The sequence below is a fragment of the Gorilla gorilla genome, chromosome 11, assembly GCF_029281585.2.
Source record: "Gorilla gorilla gorilla isolate KB3781 chromosome 11, NHGRI_mGorGor1-v2.1_pri, whole genome shotgun sequence".
Classification (NCBI taxonomy): domain Eukaryota; kingdom Metazoa; phylum Chordata; class Mammalia; order Primates; family Hominidae; genus Gorilla; species Gorilla gorilla.
The window spans coordinates 125,372,321-125,391,515 of NC_073235.2; the positions used below are offsets into that span (position 1 = coordinate 125,372,321).

Here is a 19,195-nt window from a genome sequence, read left to right on the forward strand (position 1 = left end):
AAGTGATTCTCCTGCCTCAGCCTCCCGAGCAGCTGGGATTACAGGCGTGCACCACCATGCCGGGCTAATTTTTTTGTATTTTTAGTAGAAACGGGGTTTCACCATGTTAGCCAGGCTGGTCAAGAACTCCTGACCTCAGGTGATCCGCCCACCTCGGCCTCCCAAAGCGCTGGGATTACAGGCATTCGCCACTGCGCCCAGCAATCACTGGTTTCTGACATCATGAATTGTTTTCTGTGGTACAACCTTCAGTTCCTTAAAAGGTAAATAGAAATACTCAAACTTTCAGCCAGTGGAGGTTTGGACTATCCTTGTTTCTAAGTCTAAGGAATTATCTATACTTCCCAGAACCAGCTTCCTAGGACAGCCCTTGGTCCAAGGCTGCCCCTCTCCACCGTGCCTGCCCAAGTGGCTGCCTCTCTGGGTGTGAAAGACTGACAGACATAGGCACCAGACCTCACGTAGTAAGGAACCATAGGGCTTCAGAGGGCCTTTGTTGACAGCAGTCTGTTTTGCTCTTACCCAATAGGATTCTGCATCTGTAAGTCCTTTTAAATCCCACCTCCAACCCATTCCTCTTGTCCCATTTTGGGTGTATCTATGCCTATCAGGTGTCAGCCAGAGCCAACTGCGTTTCAGGTTCATACTTCTTTCTGTTTACCCCTTAAGGCTGGACAGGTAACAGAATCAGATCACAACAGCCTTATATATCATACAGAGGACTTTAGATTTTATCTTGTAGATAAGCCATGGGGAACTTGGAGGGATTTTGAGCAAAGGAGGGATCTGATGGATTTGGTGTGATAGAAAGATAATTCAGGCAGCAGCTTGGAACGCGGTTACAGACAGGTAGGCCTGGAGACTGATGATGGAAGCGGCCTGTTGAGTGATGAAGGGAGAGGTGATAAGGGCTAAGCTAACAGTGGCAATGGCACTGGAGATACAGAAGAGGAGATTAATATCAAAAATATCTGATACAGTCTCTAAGACTTAGTGATTGATTCATCCTCATGAAGTCAGTAACTATTTTGTCATTATTATCAATACTTAGCCCAGTACCTGGCCAGTAGCAGGTGCTCAATAAATGCTTTTAAATGAATGAATGATCAGTCAATGTGGTGGCTAAGAAAGGAGAATGTGGCTACATATGGAAGAAGCTGTGTTTTGACCAGATAGATGATGGTCCCATTCACCTTGATAAATAATGTTGGAAGAGGGACAACTTTAAGGGAGAATTTAATGCATTCGGTTTGGAGATGTGTAGTTTGAGGTGTCTTAGAGCTGTCACTGTAGAGCTGTCAATTGGGCATTTGGAGATATGGGCCTGGAACCTCAGGAGGAAGATCTCCTGACAGATGGATTTGGGAGAACTCAGCATACATAAATGGTAGTTGAATCCATGGGTGTAGATGAGGTTAGAGGACAAGAGAGATAAGGAAGGACCCCTAAGAAATAGCAGCATTGAAGGATGGCCTGAAGACAAGGAGCCTGAGGGAAAACGGAGAAGTGGCCAGAGGCAAGCTAGGAGAGCCAGGGGTGTGGAAACCCAAGAGGCCCTCTTCCTGGTGGAAGAGATGCACCCAACTCTCACTCAGGTTCACACAGAGCAGAATGGCATGTCTTGACCTCAGTGAAGGTTCAAACCCATCTAGGCAGGCTCAGGCTCTCTACCTCTAACCCAGCATCCTCTGCCTCTTAAGAGGGCAGTTGGTCATTCAGAATCCTGTCATAATTCCTCCCATAATAGAAACCCAGAGTAAAATTAGTATACCATTTTCTTCAAGTGATGAGATATGCTATGTCTTTATAAAGCCTGTCTAACACTTTCTGTTATGACTAAATAAAAATGGATAAAACCCAGAATGGAAAGAAACATAAGACATTAAAAAGTGATTATTTCTGAAATGTAGTTCAAGATTGGTTTGTATTTTTGTCTTTATTCTTTCCTATATTTTCCTCCAAGAGTATGTAGAACATGTGAAATCTGAAGAGGAATCTTTTAAGTTATTTTTACATGGGAAAGCCTGAAATACAGACCGAACAATTATCTAACTGTTTTAAATGAACAATTTACCAAAGTCAGACTATACTTATTGGAAACATGTAGAGATCTGGCAAGTGATCTAGGTTGTCAAATGTCTTGATTTTTTTTTTTTTTTAACCATTTTGTATTAGTTCGTTTTCACACTGCTGATAAAGACATATCCAAGACTGGGAAGAAAAAGAGGTTTGAAAGACTTACAGTTCTACATGGCTGGGGAGGCCTCATAATCATGGTGGAAGGCAAGGAGAAGCAAGTCATGTCTTACATGGATGGCGGCAGGCGAAGAGAGAGCTTGTGCAGGGAAACTCCTCTTTATGAAACAATCAGATCTCATGGGACTTATTCACTATCATGAGAACAGCATGAGAAAGACCTGCCCCCACGAGTCAGTTACCTCCAACTTGGTCCCTTCCATGACATGAAGGAATTGTGGGAGTTGCAATTCAAGGTGAGATTTAGGTGGGGGCACAGTCAAACGATATCACATTTATATTATAAATCCAGGTTTGGAAAATAATGATCCATATAGAATATCTGAAAACAGGCCATTATATATTCAGAAAATCCACTGCAGCCTCTTGGAGAATATACTTTTTGGTTCTGTGTAAAAATTCGCCATGATAAATATCAAGGCCACCACATACAGCTGTGCAGGTTGTGCACTGAACAACTCCAGGGGCAGGGGATCCTTTTACTTAGAATGCAATATAAATGGTGTCCTCTAGAGTTCAGCAGTGCACAACCTACCTAAACAAACAAGTGGTAGACCTAGTAATGACTGAATGACATTTTAAAGACCTAGCCCATTACCTGCCAAAATGTTAACTTATTAATAGAATACATTACTAAAGATTTGGCTATGAAAAATTACAAGCTTACAAAGTGGTCCAAAGGTAAGCAGTGTAGGAAATTTTGTTAAATGTTTACTATTGTCATGGAATATTATGATAAAACATTGTAATATTGTTAGAAAAGGATAACTAGTTACTTTTTGTTTTATTCACTAAGGGCTGGTTTCAGTTTCCAAGAAAAGTGTGTCCTACATGGTAAGCAAGGAGGGAGGTGGAAACATCTCTGTCATTGTCCTTGGGGGTGCAAAAGAATCACTGGATGCTCATCCTGGAAAGTTCACTCTGTTCATCCGCCAGTGGAAAGGATTTGTTAAAATTGCTTTGACCCATGGGTAAGTGGCTTTTTGTACAAAGTAGGGGGTCAGAAAAGTTAAGACATTATTAAACAAACCACGAAGAAGTAAGGTGATTTTCTAGCCCTTAAAGACCTCCTCCAAATCGATCTGACAGTAAAAGCAGGTGTGGATGTTCTTGGGGAATGGAATATGACCTTTTTACTACAGTAGCTCAATGCCATGACATTCAGCAATTAAACTTAACTCTAAAAGCAAAACAACGAGAACAACAACAAACACCAACATTCTATATATACAGTGTAATTTTCCAGCCAAATCAACAGTGGCCAAAGCTATAGATAAAAGAGAAGTTTCCTGGAACCCTAATTTTCTATAGAATAAAATCCTGTCAATGGCTAGCCTGCTGAAATTCCTCCCTAAAGAATGTCAAGTTTAAGACAGTTTCAATGAACGTGAAGTTAGCAATATAGGAAGGCTTGGGCACATTTAAAAAATTTTTCAGAAGTTGTTGCAAGAGTCAGCTAAACAGAATAAATTATTTGAATCCTTTTCATTGAAAATTCTCACCCGTCCCCTTTGTTATTGCAGCGCCTCTCTGGTCCCAGTGGTTTCTTTTGGTGAAAATGAACTGTTTAAACAAACTGACAACCCTGAAGGATCATGGATTAGAACTGTTCAGAACAAACTACACAAGATCATGGGGTTTGCTTTGCCCCTGTTTCATGCCAGGGGAGTTTTTCAGTACAATTTTGGCGTAATGCCCTATAGGAAAGCCATCCACACTGTTGGTATGTACATAAAATAACTACAACTATTAGCTTACTTTAAGCAATGTTTCTTGTTATTGATTGAGGTGCTAATGCAAGGGAAGTGGCTTTGAGTAAGAACTTCCTGAAACAATAATCCTGTAGATGTTATTTGAGTTTTGTTTCTGGTATTCCTTTTATTTATGAAATGACTACATTTTCCACTAGAATAGGAATTGATTACTTTCAAGAATACTGCTATTGCACTACAAGTAAAATCCAATTTTCAAAATAAAGTTTCTAATACTCTATAATGAATCTATTTCTCTGTGCCAGCCAATTATAGCGTAGCAATTCTTTGATGACAAGTCATATCAGAGTTTACAGATAGATGAACATTTCTGTATGATAAGTGTCCTCATTATGTTCAGTTCACATAAGCATCAGTTTCTATAGCAAAAGCTTTTTTTTGCAGCTAGCTATTTTATATATATTCTGCTATTCTGCTATAGACTTTTTTTTTATTTCAGTAGGTTTTTGGGGAACAGATGGTGTTTGGTTACATGAATAAATTCTTTAGTTGTGATTTCTGAGATTTTGGTGCACCCATCACTGGAGCAGTGTATACTCTACCCAATATGTAGTCTTTTATCCCTCACCCCTCTTCCACTCTTTCCCCCGAGTCCCCAAAGTCCATTGCATCATTCTTAATGCCTTTGTGTCCTCATAGCTTAGCTCCCACTTATGAGTGAGAACATACGATGTTTGGTTTTCCATTCCTGAGTTACTTCACTTAGAATAATGGTTTCCAATTCCATCCAGGTTGCTGAAAATGCCATTATTTCATTACTTCTTATGGCTAAGTAGTAGTTCATGATGTTTATATACATATATCACAATTTCCTTATCCACTCAATGATGGGCATTTGGGCTGGTTCCATATTTTTGCAATTGCAAATTGTTCTGCTATAAACATGTATGTGCAAGTATATTTTTCGTATAATGACTTCTTTTCCTCAGGGTAGATACCCAGTAGTGGGATTGCTAGATCAAATGGTAGTTCTACTTTTAGTTCTTTAAGGAATGTCTACAGTTTTCCCTAGCGGTTGTACTAGTTCACATTCCTACCAGCAGTGTGAAAGTGTTCCCTTTTCACTGCATCCACACCAACATCTATTATTTTTTGAATTTTTGATTATGGCCATTTTTGTAGGAGTAAGGTGGTATCGCATTATGATTTTGATTTACATTTCCCTGATCATTAGTGATGTTGAGCATTTTTTCATACGTTTGTTGACCATTTGTATATCTTCTTTTCAGAATTGTCTATTCATGTCCTTAGCCCTTTTTGATGGGATTGTTTGTTTTGTTCTTGCTGATTTATTTGCATTCCTTGTTGATTCTGACTCTTAATTAGACTCATTTTATTTTAAAAAGCTGCATGTTTGGGAGAATCCAGTTGAGGGAGGAGGGTGAAGACCATGTTGATAAAAATACTGAGGAGTTGGCCAAGTGTGGTGGCACACACCTGTATTCCTAGCACTTTGGGAGGCTGAGACAGGAGGAATGCCTGAGCCCAGGAGTTCGAGACCAGACTGGCAACAAAGCTGGACCTCATCTCTACTAAAAATTTTAAAAATTAGCGGGGCACCATGGCATGTGCTTGTAATCCCAGTGCTTTGGGAGGCTGTGGAAGAAGGAGCACTTGAGCCCAGGAGTTGGAGGTTGGAGTGAGCTATGATTGTGCCATGACACTATAGCCTGGGTGACAGATCAAGACCCTATCTTAGAAAAACAAAAACAAAAACAAAAAACCCAGGAGCAAAGTATTTAGCTCCCTCAGATTGGAAGAGGATTGGAGAGCTAAAATGAGAATGTGCTGAGCCAGGCACTAATAGCAGAATTACTAAAACTATAAACATATTATGAAGCTGGAAGTAATATGTTCACCATGGATAGCCCATTAAGTAAAATTCAAATATAGTCAAATATTGTTTTAGGTCTGTTTTGCTAGGCTAGGATTTTACTACCATCAGTTTATAAGTGCTTTCCATTTAATATGCAATCACATGACATTATTTTTTCCCACAGTAATTACGTTTATTATTATTAAATCTTAAGTATCTGAAAGGTATAAATGTGGGTCAAATGGAAGAAAATAGGAACTGAAATAAAACCATTGCAGACGCACATGAGGAGTGACTTTTTTTCTGGTTTTCAATCTCTCTGAAGGGAATATTGAGGAGAGTAATTCTGATATGGAACTGAGTTGGGGATATATTTCTTTCCTGGGAGAAATTCCTGTGGAAGGGAGACAATTATCAGAATCTTTTTTTTTTTTTTTTTTTTGAGATGGAGTTGCACTCTTGTCATCCAGGCCAGAGTGCAATGGCATGATCTGCAACCTCTGCCTCCTGGGCTCAAGCAATTCTCCTGCCTCAGCCTCCCAAGTAGCTGGGATTAGAGGCATGCACCACCACACTCAGCTAATTTTTTGTATTTTTAGTAGAGACAGAGTTTCACTATGTTGGCCAGGCTGGTCTCGAACTCCCGACCTCAGGTGATCCACCCGCCTCAGCCTCCCAAAGTGCTGGGATTACAGGCGTGAGCCACCGCCTGTACAGAATCTTTTTTTTTTCCTTCAGGTCAGATGGGTAATGTGCCGATGTTGTAACAAGGTTCAGAGGGTGGCACATTTCACACGTGCCCGTGAGCACCCAATCCTCATGCTCATGAACTATAGAAGGACCGAATTATCAGACTCTTAATGGACACAGGAACATATGTTTATAAGACATTGAGATTCTTATGACAAGAGACATCCCTGTAGGGAAGCAGGTCATAGACATAGCAGATGGGGTTTTTAGTGAGAGATTGGAAAATGAATAGCATGAACTGAAATAAAATAAGGATTCCTTGTGCATTTGGTGGTACAATCTGGGGAGTGATTGCTAACTTCTCATGGACTAGTTGACCGTCAGGACAAAAGATGTTACTTCCATGTATTTCCTCTACTTCAAAAAGTTTCTCGATCCCCCAGGTTTAAGGGTGACATGGAAACAGGGAGGTGACATGGAAACAGGGAGGTGACATTAGATGTTGAGAAGAAAGAAAGCTAAATGTTATCTCTAAGCCAAGAAGGTAGATAACATTATGGATTTCTGAGGCTGGTTGGTGGCATATAAACAGGACTTCTTGTGACTGGTAAATATGTGTATGGACCCTATCTCGGAAATGCTGGTGATCCTGAACAGGAAACATGAGATCCCATCTTGTACTAGTCAGAGAGATAGTCTTTCCTGCTTATGTTCCATTTCCCAGTGTCTCAAGTAGCCCTTGCACTGGCCTCACTTTCCTACTCTGTTGTTGGTAGTCGCAGCTGGAGAGTCAATCACCTTCACCTAATGGTTCAGGGAGGCTAATGGAGGGTCTCTGGCTTCACCATTGCCACCCTCCTCTCACACACATACCACCTCAACTCTCAGCAGTTCTTTGAGAAAGCCTTTCCATTGAGGATGGCCACACAGCCTCTGCTTCTTAGGGTAGTGCCATCTATTATAATATCAAAGAGTTCAGAAGAGTAAGGAGTTCCATCCTTCCATAGCCAGGCCTTGCCATTGCCCGGATGGAAGAGCCCTGTCCGATAAGAGTAGAAAAACTCAGAGTAGCTTTGAGACACAGCAAACTCCAGCATTTCTTGTGTGTTTATCTTTGGATGGTAGAGTTCTTAGCAATGCAGATATATTTACATTTTTGCCAACTTTCACTTTTTTTTTTTTTTTTTGAGACGGAGTGTCACTCTGTCACCAGGCTGGAGTGCAGTGGCACGATCTCTGCTCACTGCAACCTCGGCCTCCCAGGTTCAAGCAATTCTCCTGCCTCAGGCTCCCAAGTAGCTGGGACTACAGGCATGCGCTACCACGCCCAGCTAATTTTTGTATTTTTAGTACAGACAGGGTTTCATCATGTTGGCCAGAATGGTCTCGATCTCTTGACCTCGTGATCTGCCTGCCTCAGCCTCCCAAAGTACTGGGATTACAGGCATGAGCCACCGCTCCCGGCCAACTTTTGCTATCTTTATAGAACTGGTAGCATTTGTCCCCATACACCTATTTTTCTGGACATAGGTTGCACCTGTGTACTCCAGCTTTGTTGCAGAGCTCATGACAGAGTTTTTCAGCCACGTGCTTCAGACTTTCTGCAAGCTTCATGTTCTGGGCTGGAGGAGATTTTACCTGTTGGGAGATATTTCTTTTTTTTTTTTTTTTTTTGAGACGGAGTCTCACTATGTCACCCAGGCGGGAGTGCAGTGGCGCAATCTCTGCTCACTGCAAGCTCCGCCTCCTGGATTCAGGCCATTCTCCTGCCTCAGCCTCTTGAGTAGCTGCGACTACAGGTGCCCGCCACCATGCCCGGCTACTTTGTTTTGTATTTTTAGTAGAGACGGAGTTTCACTGTGTTAGCCAGGATGGTCTTGATCTCCTGACCTTGTGATCCGCCCATCTCAGCCTCCCAAAGTGCTGGGATTACAGGCGTGAGACACCGTGCCCAGCTTCTGTTGGGAGATATTTCTTTTTTTTTTTTTTTTTTTTTTTTTTGCTGTTGTGCCAGATTTATTGAAAATAATACAGCACTACAGAAAAAATTCAAACAGGTCCCCAAGGCGTTTTGAAATTCATCCCAACTGTAGGCTGAGTGACCTGAAGGTTGGACAGACTGCCGAAGTCCAAAAGCTTCAGCATTTCCTTAGTGTCAGGATCTACTTCAATTATCTCCTGATCCAAGGCTGAGACCTCAGGAACATAATTGTCTCTCCTTTCTCTCTCCTCCTCCTGCAGCTTGATGGAGATACCTCTTACTGGGCCTCTCTGAATTCGCTTCATCAGATGCGTGACATAGCCTGCTATCTTGTTGCGGAGCTTTTTGCTGGGGATAATGACGATCTCCTCGCACACGCGCTTGTTCGTGTGGAAGTCGTTGCCCAGGCGCGTGTAGTACTTTTCTATGATGACCCGGGCCGCCTTCTTCACGGTTTTGGTGCGAACGCGGCCCATGTTGGCGGGTCCTTGGTAAAAGAGCTGTCGGGAGATATTTCTTAATATTTCTTCCTTTTACGAGATGGTGTCTTGCTGAGTATTCGAGAGCTGGTATTAACTGAAAAACTGGAGCAGAAATGGATTTCACATGACATTATTCTTAAATGCTGTTTAATTAATACAATGGAATGTTAACAGACTTGATCAGTTAGGGTAATGGGAATTTTGAGATAAATTTAAGTTTGCAATGGTATTGTTCAAGATAAGCTGGTTACTTTTTTGGCATAACATTCATTAACCATTTTTGATCTCTTACGTGCAAAGTACTATTGTTAGCTTCGGGGATGATATAAAGGAAATTGTAAGGCATGATATTAGGAACTAAAAGTTTAATGAAATGTAACCATATGCTCACATGAAATAAGCTGTTGATGCTGAAAGCAAGCGTAGTCTGTAGGCTTAAATGATTGCACTTGTCACCTGGTTAAGCTTTTTTACTTTTTAAATGGTTTGCCATTTGATATCGCACAGTTATACCTCTACTGACAAATAATCATCAGTCAAGGGTTGAATGGAATTACTGAATCTGAATTAGTTGTCAAGACTGGAAAACTGCAACTGTATTAACTTGTTTTCACTCATACTTGTCCAATGTGCTTCTCTTAAACATTCAGAAAGGGGGAAATTGCTTCAGTCCCTCCCTCTACTTACCCTGCAAACAGTTACAATGATTAGTAGTCTGTATCATCCTCAATATCCTGTTGTTGTTTCAAACATTTAAAAACTCAAGCTAAGAATATGTTTTGTATATGTTTCATAAAGACTGACCTGCTATGATCTTAAGGTATAAGAATGGGAGTCCATAATGTAGAGCATCTCGATTTGTGTGAACTAGACCCTCAAGACTGTATTTAAAGACTTTTATTTACTTGAAAAAACACAAGTGGAGGATAGAACATTTACAATTCCATAAAAAAAGTAAAGCCATGTGTCAATCAAATGCCACAGAGAATAAAACACAATATAAGGCTGAAACAGTGATGTAAATGACTGTGTTCATTTCTATTTTAAATCATGCACTTGAAATGCAGTGTGGCTTCATTGCTGACTCCCTGACGTGAATTCTCCCTGTCCTACCCCAGGAAGGATTCAGGCAACATCTCAGAGCGGCAAGTTATTTTGTGGTCCCTCTGCTCCCTCTCCTACTTTATTAACTTAAGTAAGTGCTACCTTACGTCATAAGATAAACATCAACTCACTCAGTATTAGTTGGATTTATCCCAAATCATCACCTTAGCTAAATCCTCTCACAGGTGTCCAGAGAAGCCTGGATTCTCCATCCTTTAATAGTTTCCCATGGCTGGCCGCGGTGGCTCACGCCTGTAATCCCAGCTAGTTGGGAGGAAGAGGCATGAGAATCACTTGAACCTGGGAGGTAGAGGTTGAAGTGAGTGGAGATCGTGCCACTGCACTCCAGCCTGGGTGACAGAGTGAGACTGTCTCGAAAGAAAGAGAGAAAAAGAGAGAGAGAGAGAGGAGGAGGAGGAGAGAGAAAGAGAGAGAGAGAGAGATAAAAGGAATTAAAGAGGGAAAGAAAGGAAAGGAAAAGAGGAAGGAAGGAAGGAAAGAGAAAGAAAGAAAGAGAGAGAGAGAGAAAAATAAAGAAAGAAAGAGAGGAGAGAAAGGAAGGAAGGAAGGAAAAAGAAAGAAAGAGAGAGAGTGGGGAGGGATGGAAGGAAGGAAGGGAAAAGAAAGAAAGAGAAAGAAAGAGAGAAGAAAGAAAAGAAAGAAAGAGAAAGAAAGAAAAGAAAGAAAGAAAAAGAAAGAAAGAAGGGAGGGAGGGAGGGAGGGAGGAAGGGAGAGAAGAAAGGAAGGAAGGCGGGAAGGAAAGAGAAAGAAGAAAGAGAGAGAGATAAAGAGGAAAGAGGGGTGGGCATGGGAGGGGAGGGGAAAGGAGGGTGTTCTTTCCATCCATAGGCGTGCCCTGATGGCTTGTGGCTGATGCTCCAGCGCTGGCCACATAGAGATTGATCTTGGCATTAAGAGGCATTTATTATGCAGCAGCTGGATGTACAGAAGGAAGTGGTATGGGTTTGAGGTCTGACTCTGAGCGACTTTGAATGTTTCATTTATCTTCTCTGAACCTCAGAGTTTACAACTATGAAAGAAGAGACCGTTAAAATTATTCTGTCTTCTCACAGGGATATTATGGGGATTAAATGTCATGATACATGGGAAGGCAGTCTAGACTCCAGGTGCTAGGCAAATGCAGGTTGGTAAATGGAGTAAAGGCCTCCTGCCTAGCTTGTTGAGAGCTTTCAAATGTGTTTCTAGTTCCCTGTGTAAGTAACTTGCCAAAATGTTCATCTGAATCAAATCATGAGGAAATAATCAGACAAATCCAGATTGTGGGACATTGTACAGAACAACTGGCCTGGACTCTTTAAAAATATCAGTGTCATAAGAGACAAGAGGGAGGGGGTCCTCAGAGACATACAACACAACAGCTGTTGTAGATTGATGGGAAAACAACTATGAACGATATTGAGGTGACTGATAAAGTTTGAATTTGGATTAAGCACAAAATAATATTGTAAAGAGGTTACATTTCTTGAGTATAATAATGGTGTTGTTATATAGGACATTGTTCTTGTTTTTAAGTAATACTGCAGAAATATTTAGGGATGATTCACATGATTGAATCATTGATGTCCACAACTTACTTTCAAATGGCTCCACAAAAATAGAAATAATAATGCACATGTATATACACACATATGTGTGCACACGTGCACAAAATGCTAGAAATTGCTGCATCTAGATGGCGGTAGGCAAGTGCTTCTTGTATTCCTTCTGAAGGTTTGACTTTTTTTTCAATAAAAAAGATAGGTAAGGGAATGCATTTTATTTAAATAAAACTAGTTTGAAACCACATGAGGACAAAAGTAATCCACTGTGTTTCAAGTCACTTTTATATTCTGATGGGAAAAAAGCAGACTGAATCTGGGAGGTGGAGGTTGCAGTCACTCCAGCCATGCACTCCAGCCTGGGCAACAGAGCAAGACTCTGTCTCAAAAAAAAAAAAAAAACACAAAAAACAAACAAACAAACAAAAAACTGACTAAGTAAGGGATTTCGTAAAATATTTTTAAAAAAATAAAGAAAGGGAAACTTAATTTTTCACTGTAAAATTAAAGAGATTAAAGGAAATAATGTTAAGGGCACAAACATGGTGTTGTAGGGGAGGCAAAACTTTACCTCTAGCCTCTTAGGGTCACTGGCTGGGCCTGAGAATGAAGTTGACATCAACCAACAGGAGAAAAGCATGCAGATTTTTGCAAGTATGTGGGAACCCCCCATAAGAAAATGAAGACCCAGAGAAGGGCAAGGGCTGAGTTTATATATGAGGTTGAACAAAGAAAGGCAATTGTGGAAAAACAGCTGCAGTAAATGGGGAGACTAAAGGAAGATAAGAGTTATTTTAATAAGGTCTGAACAGATTTCTCTTGGCCTGTCTCCACATCTCTGGTGATAACGTTCCTTCCTTCCTACTATAGGGAGGGCATATGCTACAGAGGAATTTTGTTTCCTGCTTTCAGGAAGAAAAGGGGAGGTTAGAGTGCCCTTCTTGTACGTGAGGGTTTTTTTGTTTGTTTGTTTTGTTTTTTGTTTGTTTGTTTGTTTTTAGTGCCTTTAGCTCAAAATAATCTCTGTGCCAAAGTGGCATATTTTAGGGTGGCATATTCTTCCACCTTTCAGTACCCAGGACAACATATCAAGTGGTCAATGAATGTTCATGAGTGAGTGTGTCTGTGTGTGGACCTATACATACTCACATGTACACAAGCTGACATTGGGCATCTTTTGAGCCTCCACCATAAGCCACGGGCGAGCCCTGATTTGTGTTCCGGCTTCATCTGACACCCAGGTTCCTGCTCCTTTTAACCCTTGTCGGCCACACAGCCCCTGCCTGTTTTTTCTCTAATATACAGCTATGTAGCATCTTGGAGAGTAATTCCTGCATGAGACTATTAGAACAATCAACTCTACAGAATCTTTACAATTACAGAATAGTAAAACAAAGATTTTTTTTTTTTTTTTTGCTATGAATAATCTACTGGTTGCCTCCACGAGAAAAAAAATAATGCCCACTTCTAAATGCTTTTCCAGCTGTGTATACCACAAGCCCACAAAGCTCCCTCGTCTTAGGTACAGCATAGCACTGTAGAAACTGAAGCAAGATAGCTGTGTAAGGCAATACATGCATAACTAATCTTGAATTGTTGGATGGAATTGGAAAATGGAGCAGTTGAGCATACCAGCTATAAAAAGCAGTGAAACATAAACAAAAGCTATGATTCCTGACTCTGTCACAAGTAGGCGTTGGCAGCTTTTTTTCCAGGGCAAGGAATTCTATTTCTAAGAGCAGCCTGATGCAGCTGAGTTTTTTCCCCCTTTGTTTTGTAAAAAGGGAGTTTTGCAGAAGTTTCAACTTAGTCTTATGTTGAAAATGTTTTTTCTTCTCCTTAGTACTAAAATGATCTTTCTGTGGAGAGAGAAAATTCTGGCCTTCTAGGGCTCCAGGGACCCTTTTAAGAGTATCCCGGCCGGGCGCGGTGTCTCACGCTTGTAATCCCAGCACTTTGGGAGGCCGAGGCGGGTGGATCACGAGGTCAGGAGATCGAGACCATCCTGGCTAACAGGGTGAAACCCCGTCTCTACTAAAAATACAAAAAATTAGCCGGGCGTGGTGGTGGACGGCTGTAGTCCCAGCTACTCGGGAGGCTGAGGCAGGAGAACAGCGTGAAGCCTGGAGGCGGAGCTTGCAGTGAGCAGAGATCACGCCACTGCACTCCAGCCTGGGCGACGAAGCGAGACTCCGTCTCCAAAAAAAAAAAAAAGAGTATCCCAATTTGCAATAACTCAGTATGGAACAATTCCAAGTAGATCTTTTTATTTGACCCTCACAACACTGGAGTTGGGTATGGCAGGGATGTTTATTATACTGGTTTCACAGATGAGGACCTTGAGCTCTCATGATAAGTAAGAGTAAAATGTGATGAAAGCTTATAATTCATCAGGTCTTTGATGCAGGCTGAGACCCCAAGTAATTGAATGTTGGGCCTAAGGGATTGGGGTAGGTTATGATAGTGTTACAGGAGAGGGGTCCGGATTCATACCCCAAGAGAAGGCCCTTGGATCTCACACAAGAAAGAATTCAGGGCAAGTCCATAAAATGAAAGCAAGTTTATTAGGAAAGTAAAGGAATAAAAGAATGGCCACTCCGTAAACAGAGCATGGTTTTTTTTTTTGTTATTTCTTGATTATATGTGAAACAAAGGGTGGATTACTTATGCTTCCCCTTTTTAGACCATAGAGGGTAACTTCCTGACGTTGCCATGGCATTTGTAAATGTCATGGTACTAATGGGAGTGTGGCAGCGAGGATGACCAGAGGTCATACGTTGCCATCTTGGTTTTGGTGGGTTTTGGCCGACTTCTTTACTGCAACCTGTTTTATCAGCAAGGTCTTTGTGACTTGTATCTTGTGCCAACCTCCTATCTCATCCTATGACTTAGGATGCCTTAACCATCTGGGAATGCAGCCCAGTAGGTCTCAGCCTTATTTTACCCAGCCCCTATTCAAGGTGGAGTGGCACTGATTCCAGTGCCTCTGACAATAGGGCTAGGATTTGAAGCAAGCTAGGGGCCCTCAGAGCCAAGGTCCTGATCAGCTATTCTCTCCATCTGTCCTCCCTTTTGCAGAAGGTGAAGTGACTGTCTGAGAGCCAAGAGGGTGCATGGATACCTCAATGTCCTCATCTCTCTGTCTTTTGGCTGGAGCCCATTCCTTGAAGTTTTATATTTCTGACACCATCATTTGGGTTTGTGGTGTTTTTCCATGGGCTGGCTAATTAATTAGCCTTCTTGTGCCCATTGTTCTCATTTGTAAAACAGGGACAATAATGGCTGTCTTGCTAGGTTTTTCCGGGGATTTGACTTAATAACATCTAGTAGACCCTCGATAAATAATAGCTTTATTTCCAATATAGGCACAAGTTAGCTTCAGGGCAGCTATATTGGAACTGAACTCACAATAGCAGGTTGTTTTCCACTGCTAATAGGCTGGTAGCTTTCAACCTCATTTCCCTGAGATGGGCTTTTTTGAATTATTTAGTAAAGGTATGATTATGATCTGTGTTCTGTTGCTTCTGGCTTCATCCCTAAAATGCAATTGAGAAAGATTTCTTACTCTCTAATCCGGTTTGGGGTTAGTTTAAGAAGCAGGGGCAGGAATGCTGGGTTTAAGTCGTATTAATTTCCTGGGCTTTTTTGAGTGTAGTTTAGGAACTTTCAGCTCCTCACTTTTCCTACAACTAAGGCAAAGACAAGAAGATTATGTCTATCTCACAGTTTAAAGGGATAAGTCTTATGATTATAAATTCACTCTAGGCTAGGCGTGGTGGCTCACGCCTATAATCCCAGCACTTTGGGAGGCCGAGGCAGGTGGATAACCCAAGGTCAGGAGTTTGAGACCAGCATGACCAACATGGCGAAACTCTGTCTCTACTAAAAACACAAAAATTACCCTGGCATGGTGGTGCGTGCCTGTAATTCCAACTACTTGGGAGGCTGAGGCAGGAGAATTGCTTGAACCTGGGGGGCAGAGGTTGCAGTGAGCTGAGATCGTGCCACTTCACTCCAGCCTGGGAGAAAGAGCAAAACTCTGTCTAAAAAAAAAAAAAAAAAAAAAAATTCATTCCATATGTGAGCATGCTTAAGCTCTCTGGAAGAACCATCTGAAATGTAGTAAAACAATTAATGAGAAAAGAACAGGATTGAAATTAGCTGTAGGATAGCTCAGAGGAAAGAAGACTCACTAATTCAGAATGTACGAGTACTAGCTAAAGTAAGCAGAGAAGAACACACTTCATCTTCTTAGACCACTGAGTCTTTTTACTGGTCCCTTACCCCTACCCTGAATAGTTACATTGACCTCTCTCACTGGAATAATTTCACTAAGAAAACAGAAGCTATTTTAACAAAGCCACAAATTTGCTAGTAGATTTACATGTAGATTTCTCCATATCTTCCTCAAACAACAAAAAAGCTCAGTGCTGGAAGAATGCTTCAAGATCTTGGAATTCTTTTATCCTATGCATGTGAAAATTAAGGCCAGAGAGGCTGACTGTGGTGGCTCATGCCGACCTAGCACTTTGAGAGGCTGAGGCTGGTAGATCACTTGAAGCCAGAAGTTTGAAGCCAGCAAGGCCAACATAGTGAACCCTGTCTCTACTAAAAATACAAAAAAGTTGGCTGGGTGTGGTGGCACATACCTGTAATCTCAGCTACTTGGGAGGCTGAGGCACGAGAATTGCTTGAATCTAGGAGGCGGAGGCTGCAGTGAGATGAGATCACACCATTACAGTCTAGCATGGTTGACAGAGCAAGACTCCGTTTCAGAAAGAAAGAGAGACAGAAAGAAAAACAAGGAAGGAAGGAAGGAAGGAAGGAAGGGAGGGAGGGGAAAGAAAAAGAAAGAGAGAGAGAGAGAAGGAGGGAAGGAAGGAAGGAAAGGAGGGAGGAAGGAAGGAAGGAGAAAGAAAGAAAAAAGAAAGAAAGAGAAAGAAAGAAAAGAAAAGAAAAGAAAAGAGAAAGAGGGAGGGAAGGGAGGGAAGGGAGGGAAGGAAGGGAAGGGGAAAGGGAAAGGGAAAGGGAAAGGGAAAGGGAAAGGGAAAGGAAATTAAGGCCAGAGAGAAAGTCACCTGCTCAGGGCACTTACTGGTGAGCTGGGACTAGACCCAGCCCAGCCTTGTGCTTTTTGTGCAACTCCCGCTCCCATTTCCACCTCATCACTACATTGGCCTCTGCTAGTCCATATTTCCAGCCACAATTGACAGTGAGATGGTTGTTTCCAGTTCTTTGTGTTGAGTTAAACAGGACTTATGTCTACTATGTATAAATGTGACATCCAAGCTATCAAAGAAAACCACATGAGCTTTTCAAGGCTATGTGTGGTTAAATTCTTAGCAATTTGAGAATATTAATATTGCAGTAAGGATGTGTGTATGTGTGTGTGTCCTCTGTGCCCCCTCAGCTCCCATACTGATGTCATTTATCACTTCCTTCTCTGTGACTTAACATTTGTTCATATTTTGCTTAGCTAACCACCTACTCTTACTGACATGAATCAGAACCTCGTATGTGACATGGGGTGACTCAGGATAGGACAAAGGTCGCTCTACTGTGGGTCCCATTCATTACCTAGAGCCCACCTGACCTCATGCCCAAGCTAATGAGGTCAGAGGCAGCAGTTTGCTGCCTCATTGAACTTCCTGTACATTTTTTTTGTTGTTGTTGTTTGTTTGTTTGCTTGTTTGTTTGTTTTGAGACGGAGTCTTGCTCTGTCCCCCAGGCTAAAGTGCAGTGGCGCAATCCGGTCTTACTGCAACCTCTGCCTCCTGGGTTCTAGAGGTTGTCCTGCCTCAGCCTCCCGGGTAGCTGGGATTACAGGTGCCCGCCACCACGTCCGGCTAATTTTTGTATTTTTAGTAGAGACGGTGTTTCGCCATGCTGGTCAGGCTAGTGTCGAACTCCTGACCTCAGGTGATCCACCCGCCTCAGCCTCCCAAAGTGTTGGGATTACAGGCGTGAGACACTGCGCCCGGCCATCCTGTACATTTTCAACCCTTGGCATCAGTAGCAGCATCCGACCAGCAGATGGCGCAGCGAGTGCAAGAGCCAAAGCCATGGGAATTTTTGTATTTTCTAAAAATCAGAGACAAGTGAGATGTTATATAAACACCTTTTAAAATATGTATAGAGGTTGCCAGATTTGTTTTTAATTAGTGTATTTGGAAAAGCACAAATGCATTCTCATTTGTAGAAAATTTATATAATACAGTTAGAGTGAAATTTCCCCATCCCTACTTCCTTACCAAAAAGGAACTTTTATGTTTCTCTCTCTTTCCGGACTTTTTTCCATGCACTAAAAACGTATAATACTTCTAGGAATATAAACATTTTTTCCAAAAATGGATCATACTGTATTATTTTACAAATTATTTTTCCACTTAATACATTTTAGACATCTGTGTGTATTTGTGTGTGTATATGTACACATATTTATATTATTTCATTGTTTAAAAATTTCGGCCTAGGATTCTATTGAATGACTATTACATGGTTTATTTAACAGTTTTTCTATTGAGACGTTAGCTGTTTTTCAGTTACCCGCTATTACAAACAATGGAATCCACGTCATTTTTGTGTATTTCTCTAATACAGATACTTAGCTGTGAAGATATGTATATTTTAATTGTTTAGAAAGACACTCAAAAGAGGCAGACTGGGCCTGGCCAGTCGCTCACCCTTGTAATTCCAGCTTGAGGTCAGGAGTTCAAGACAAGCCTGGCCAACATGGCAAAACCTCGTCTCTACTGAAAATACAAAAAAAAAATTAGCCGGGCATGGTGGTGGGAGCCTTTAATCCCAGCTACTCAGTGGGAGGTTAAGGCAAGAGAATCGCTTGAACTCGGGAGGCGGAGTTCGCAGTGAGCTGAGACTGTGCCACTGCACTCCAGCCTGGGTGACAGAGTAAGACTCTGTCTCAAAAAAAAGAGTCAGACTAGAGGACTGCCACGTGACGTGAGGATTCACAGTCAGTAATAATCAGGGCACTGTGGTCTGGCTGTCAACTGTTCCAGAGAGAGGAAGCTGGTGACGTGGACGCACAGCTATGTCCACTCACCTCCCAGCTGCAGTCAGCACAGTAGCTCATTTGACTCAAAGTCAAAACCACCAGGGTCCCGACAATCCAGTGTCTGCTGAGGAGGAAAGTTCTTTATTTGTTATCAGATGGAGTGGTGTGACCACTGCAGGCAGCCAGTGAAATGAAACAAGGATTGGAGTGAGCAGGCTGGAGGGATTCTGATTGGCAGTTGTGTTCACAGCTGTGCATTAGGGGCGGCGGTCTGTGGTGGAGTGGTTTTAGTTCCTCACGTATGATGTATTCCCTGTTTTTGCAGTTGGCCGCCCGATCCCTGTTCGTCAGACTCTGAACCCGACCCAGGAGCAGATTGAGGAGTTACATCAGACCTATATGGAGAAACTTAGGAAATTGTTTGAGGAGCGCAAAGGAAAGTATGGCGTTCCAGAGCACGAGACTCTTGTTTTAAAATGACTTGACTATAAAAAAAAATTAAAAAATAAAAATAAATGAC

The 19,195-nt window shown here is 41.8% G+C and overlaps 2 protein-coding genes and 1 non-coding gene across 3 annotated transcripts in view; 1 reads left to right on the forward strand and 2 right to left on the reverse strand.

Moving 5' to 3' along the window:
- MOGAT1 (monoacylglycerol O-acyltransferase 1) overlaps positions 1-19,195 on the forward strand; it is a 37,306-nt gene extending 18,111 nt beyond the window's left edge. The window contains exons 4-6 of the mRNA XM_004033274.4: positions 3,053-3,227; positions 3,780-3,979; positions 19,001-19,195. Of these exons, the coding sequence (XP_004033322.3) occupies positions 3,053-3,227; positions 3,780-3,979; positions 19,001-19,155 (530 nt within the window). The 3' untranslated portion in view covers positions 19,156-19,195. The remainder of the gene's footprint in view (positions 1-3,052; positions 3,228-3,779; positions 3,980-19,000) is intronic.
- Positions 6,582-6,686, reverse strand: LOC115933888 (small nucleolar RNA U13). Its single transcript, XR_004069731.2, has one exon. It is a non-coding gene; the product is annotated as a small nucleolar RNA U13 (small nucleolar RNA).
- On the reverse strand, positions 8,506-9,013 carry LOC134756682 (small ribosomal subunit protein eS17-like). Its single transcript, XM_063695239.1, has one exon. The coding sequence runs from the start codon at positions 8,989-8,991 to the stop codon at positions 8,584-8,586; it is 408 nt and encodes a 135-aa protein (XP_063551309.1). The 5' UTR covers positions 8,992-9,013; the 3' UTR covers positions 8,506-8,583.

Coding starts and splice junctions, on each gene's coding strand:
- LOC134756682 (XM_063695239.1), bottom strand. CDS start 8,991: ATGGGCCGCGTTCGCACCAAAACCGTGAAGAAGGCGGCCCGGGTCATC.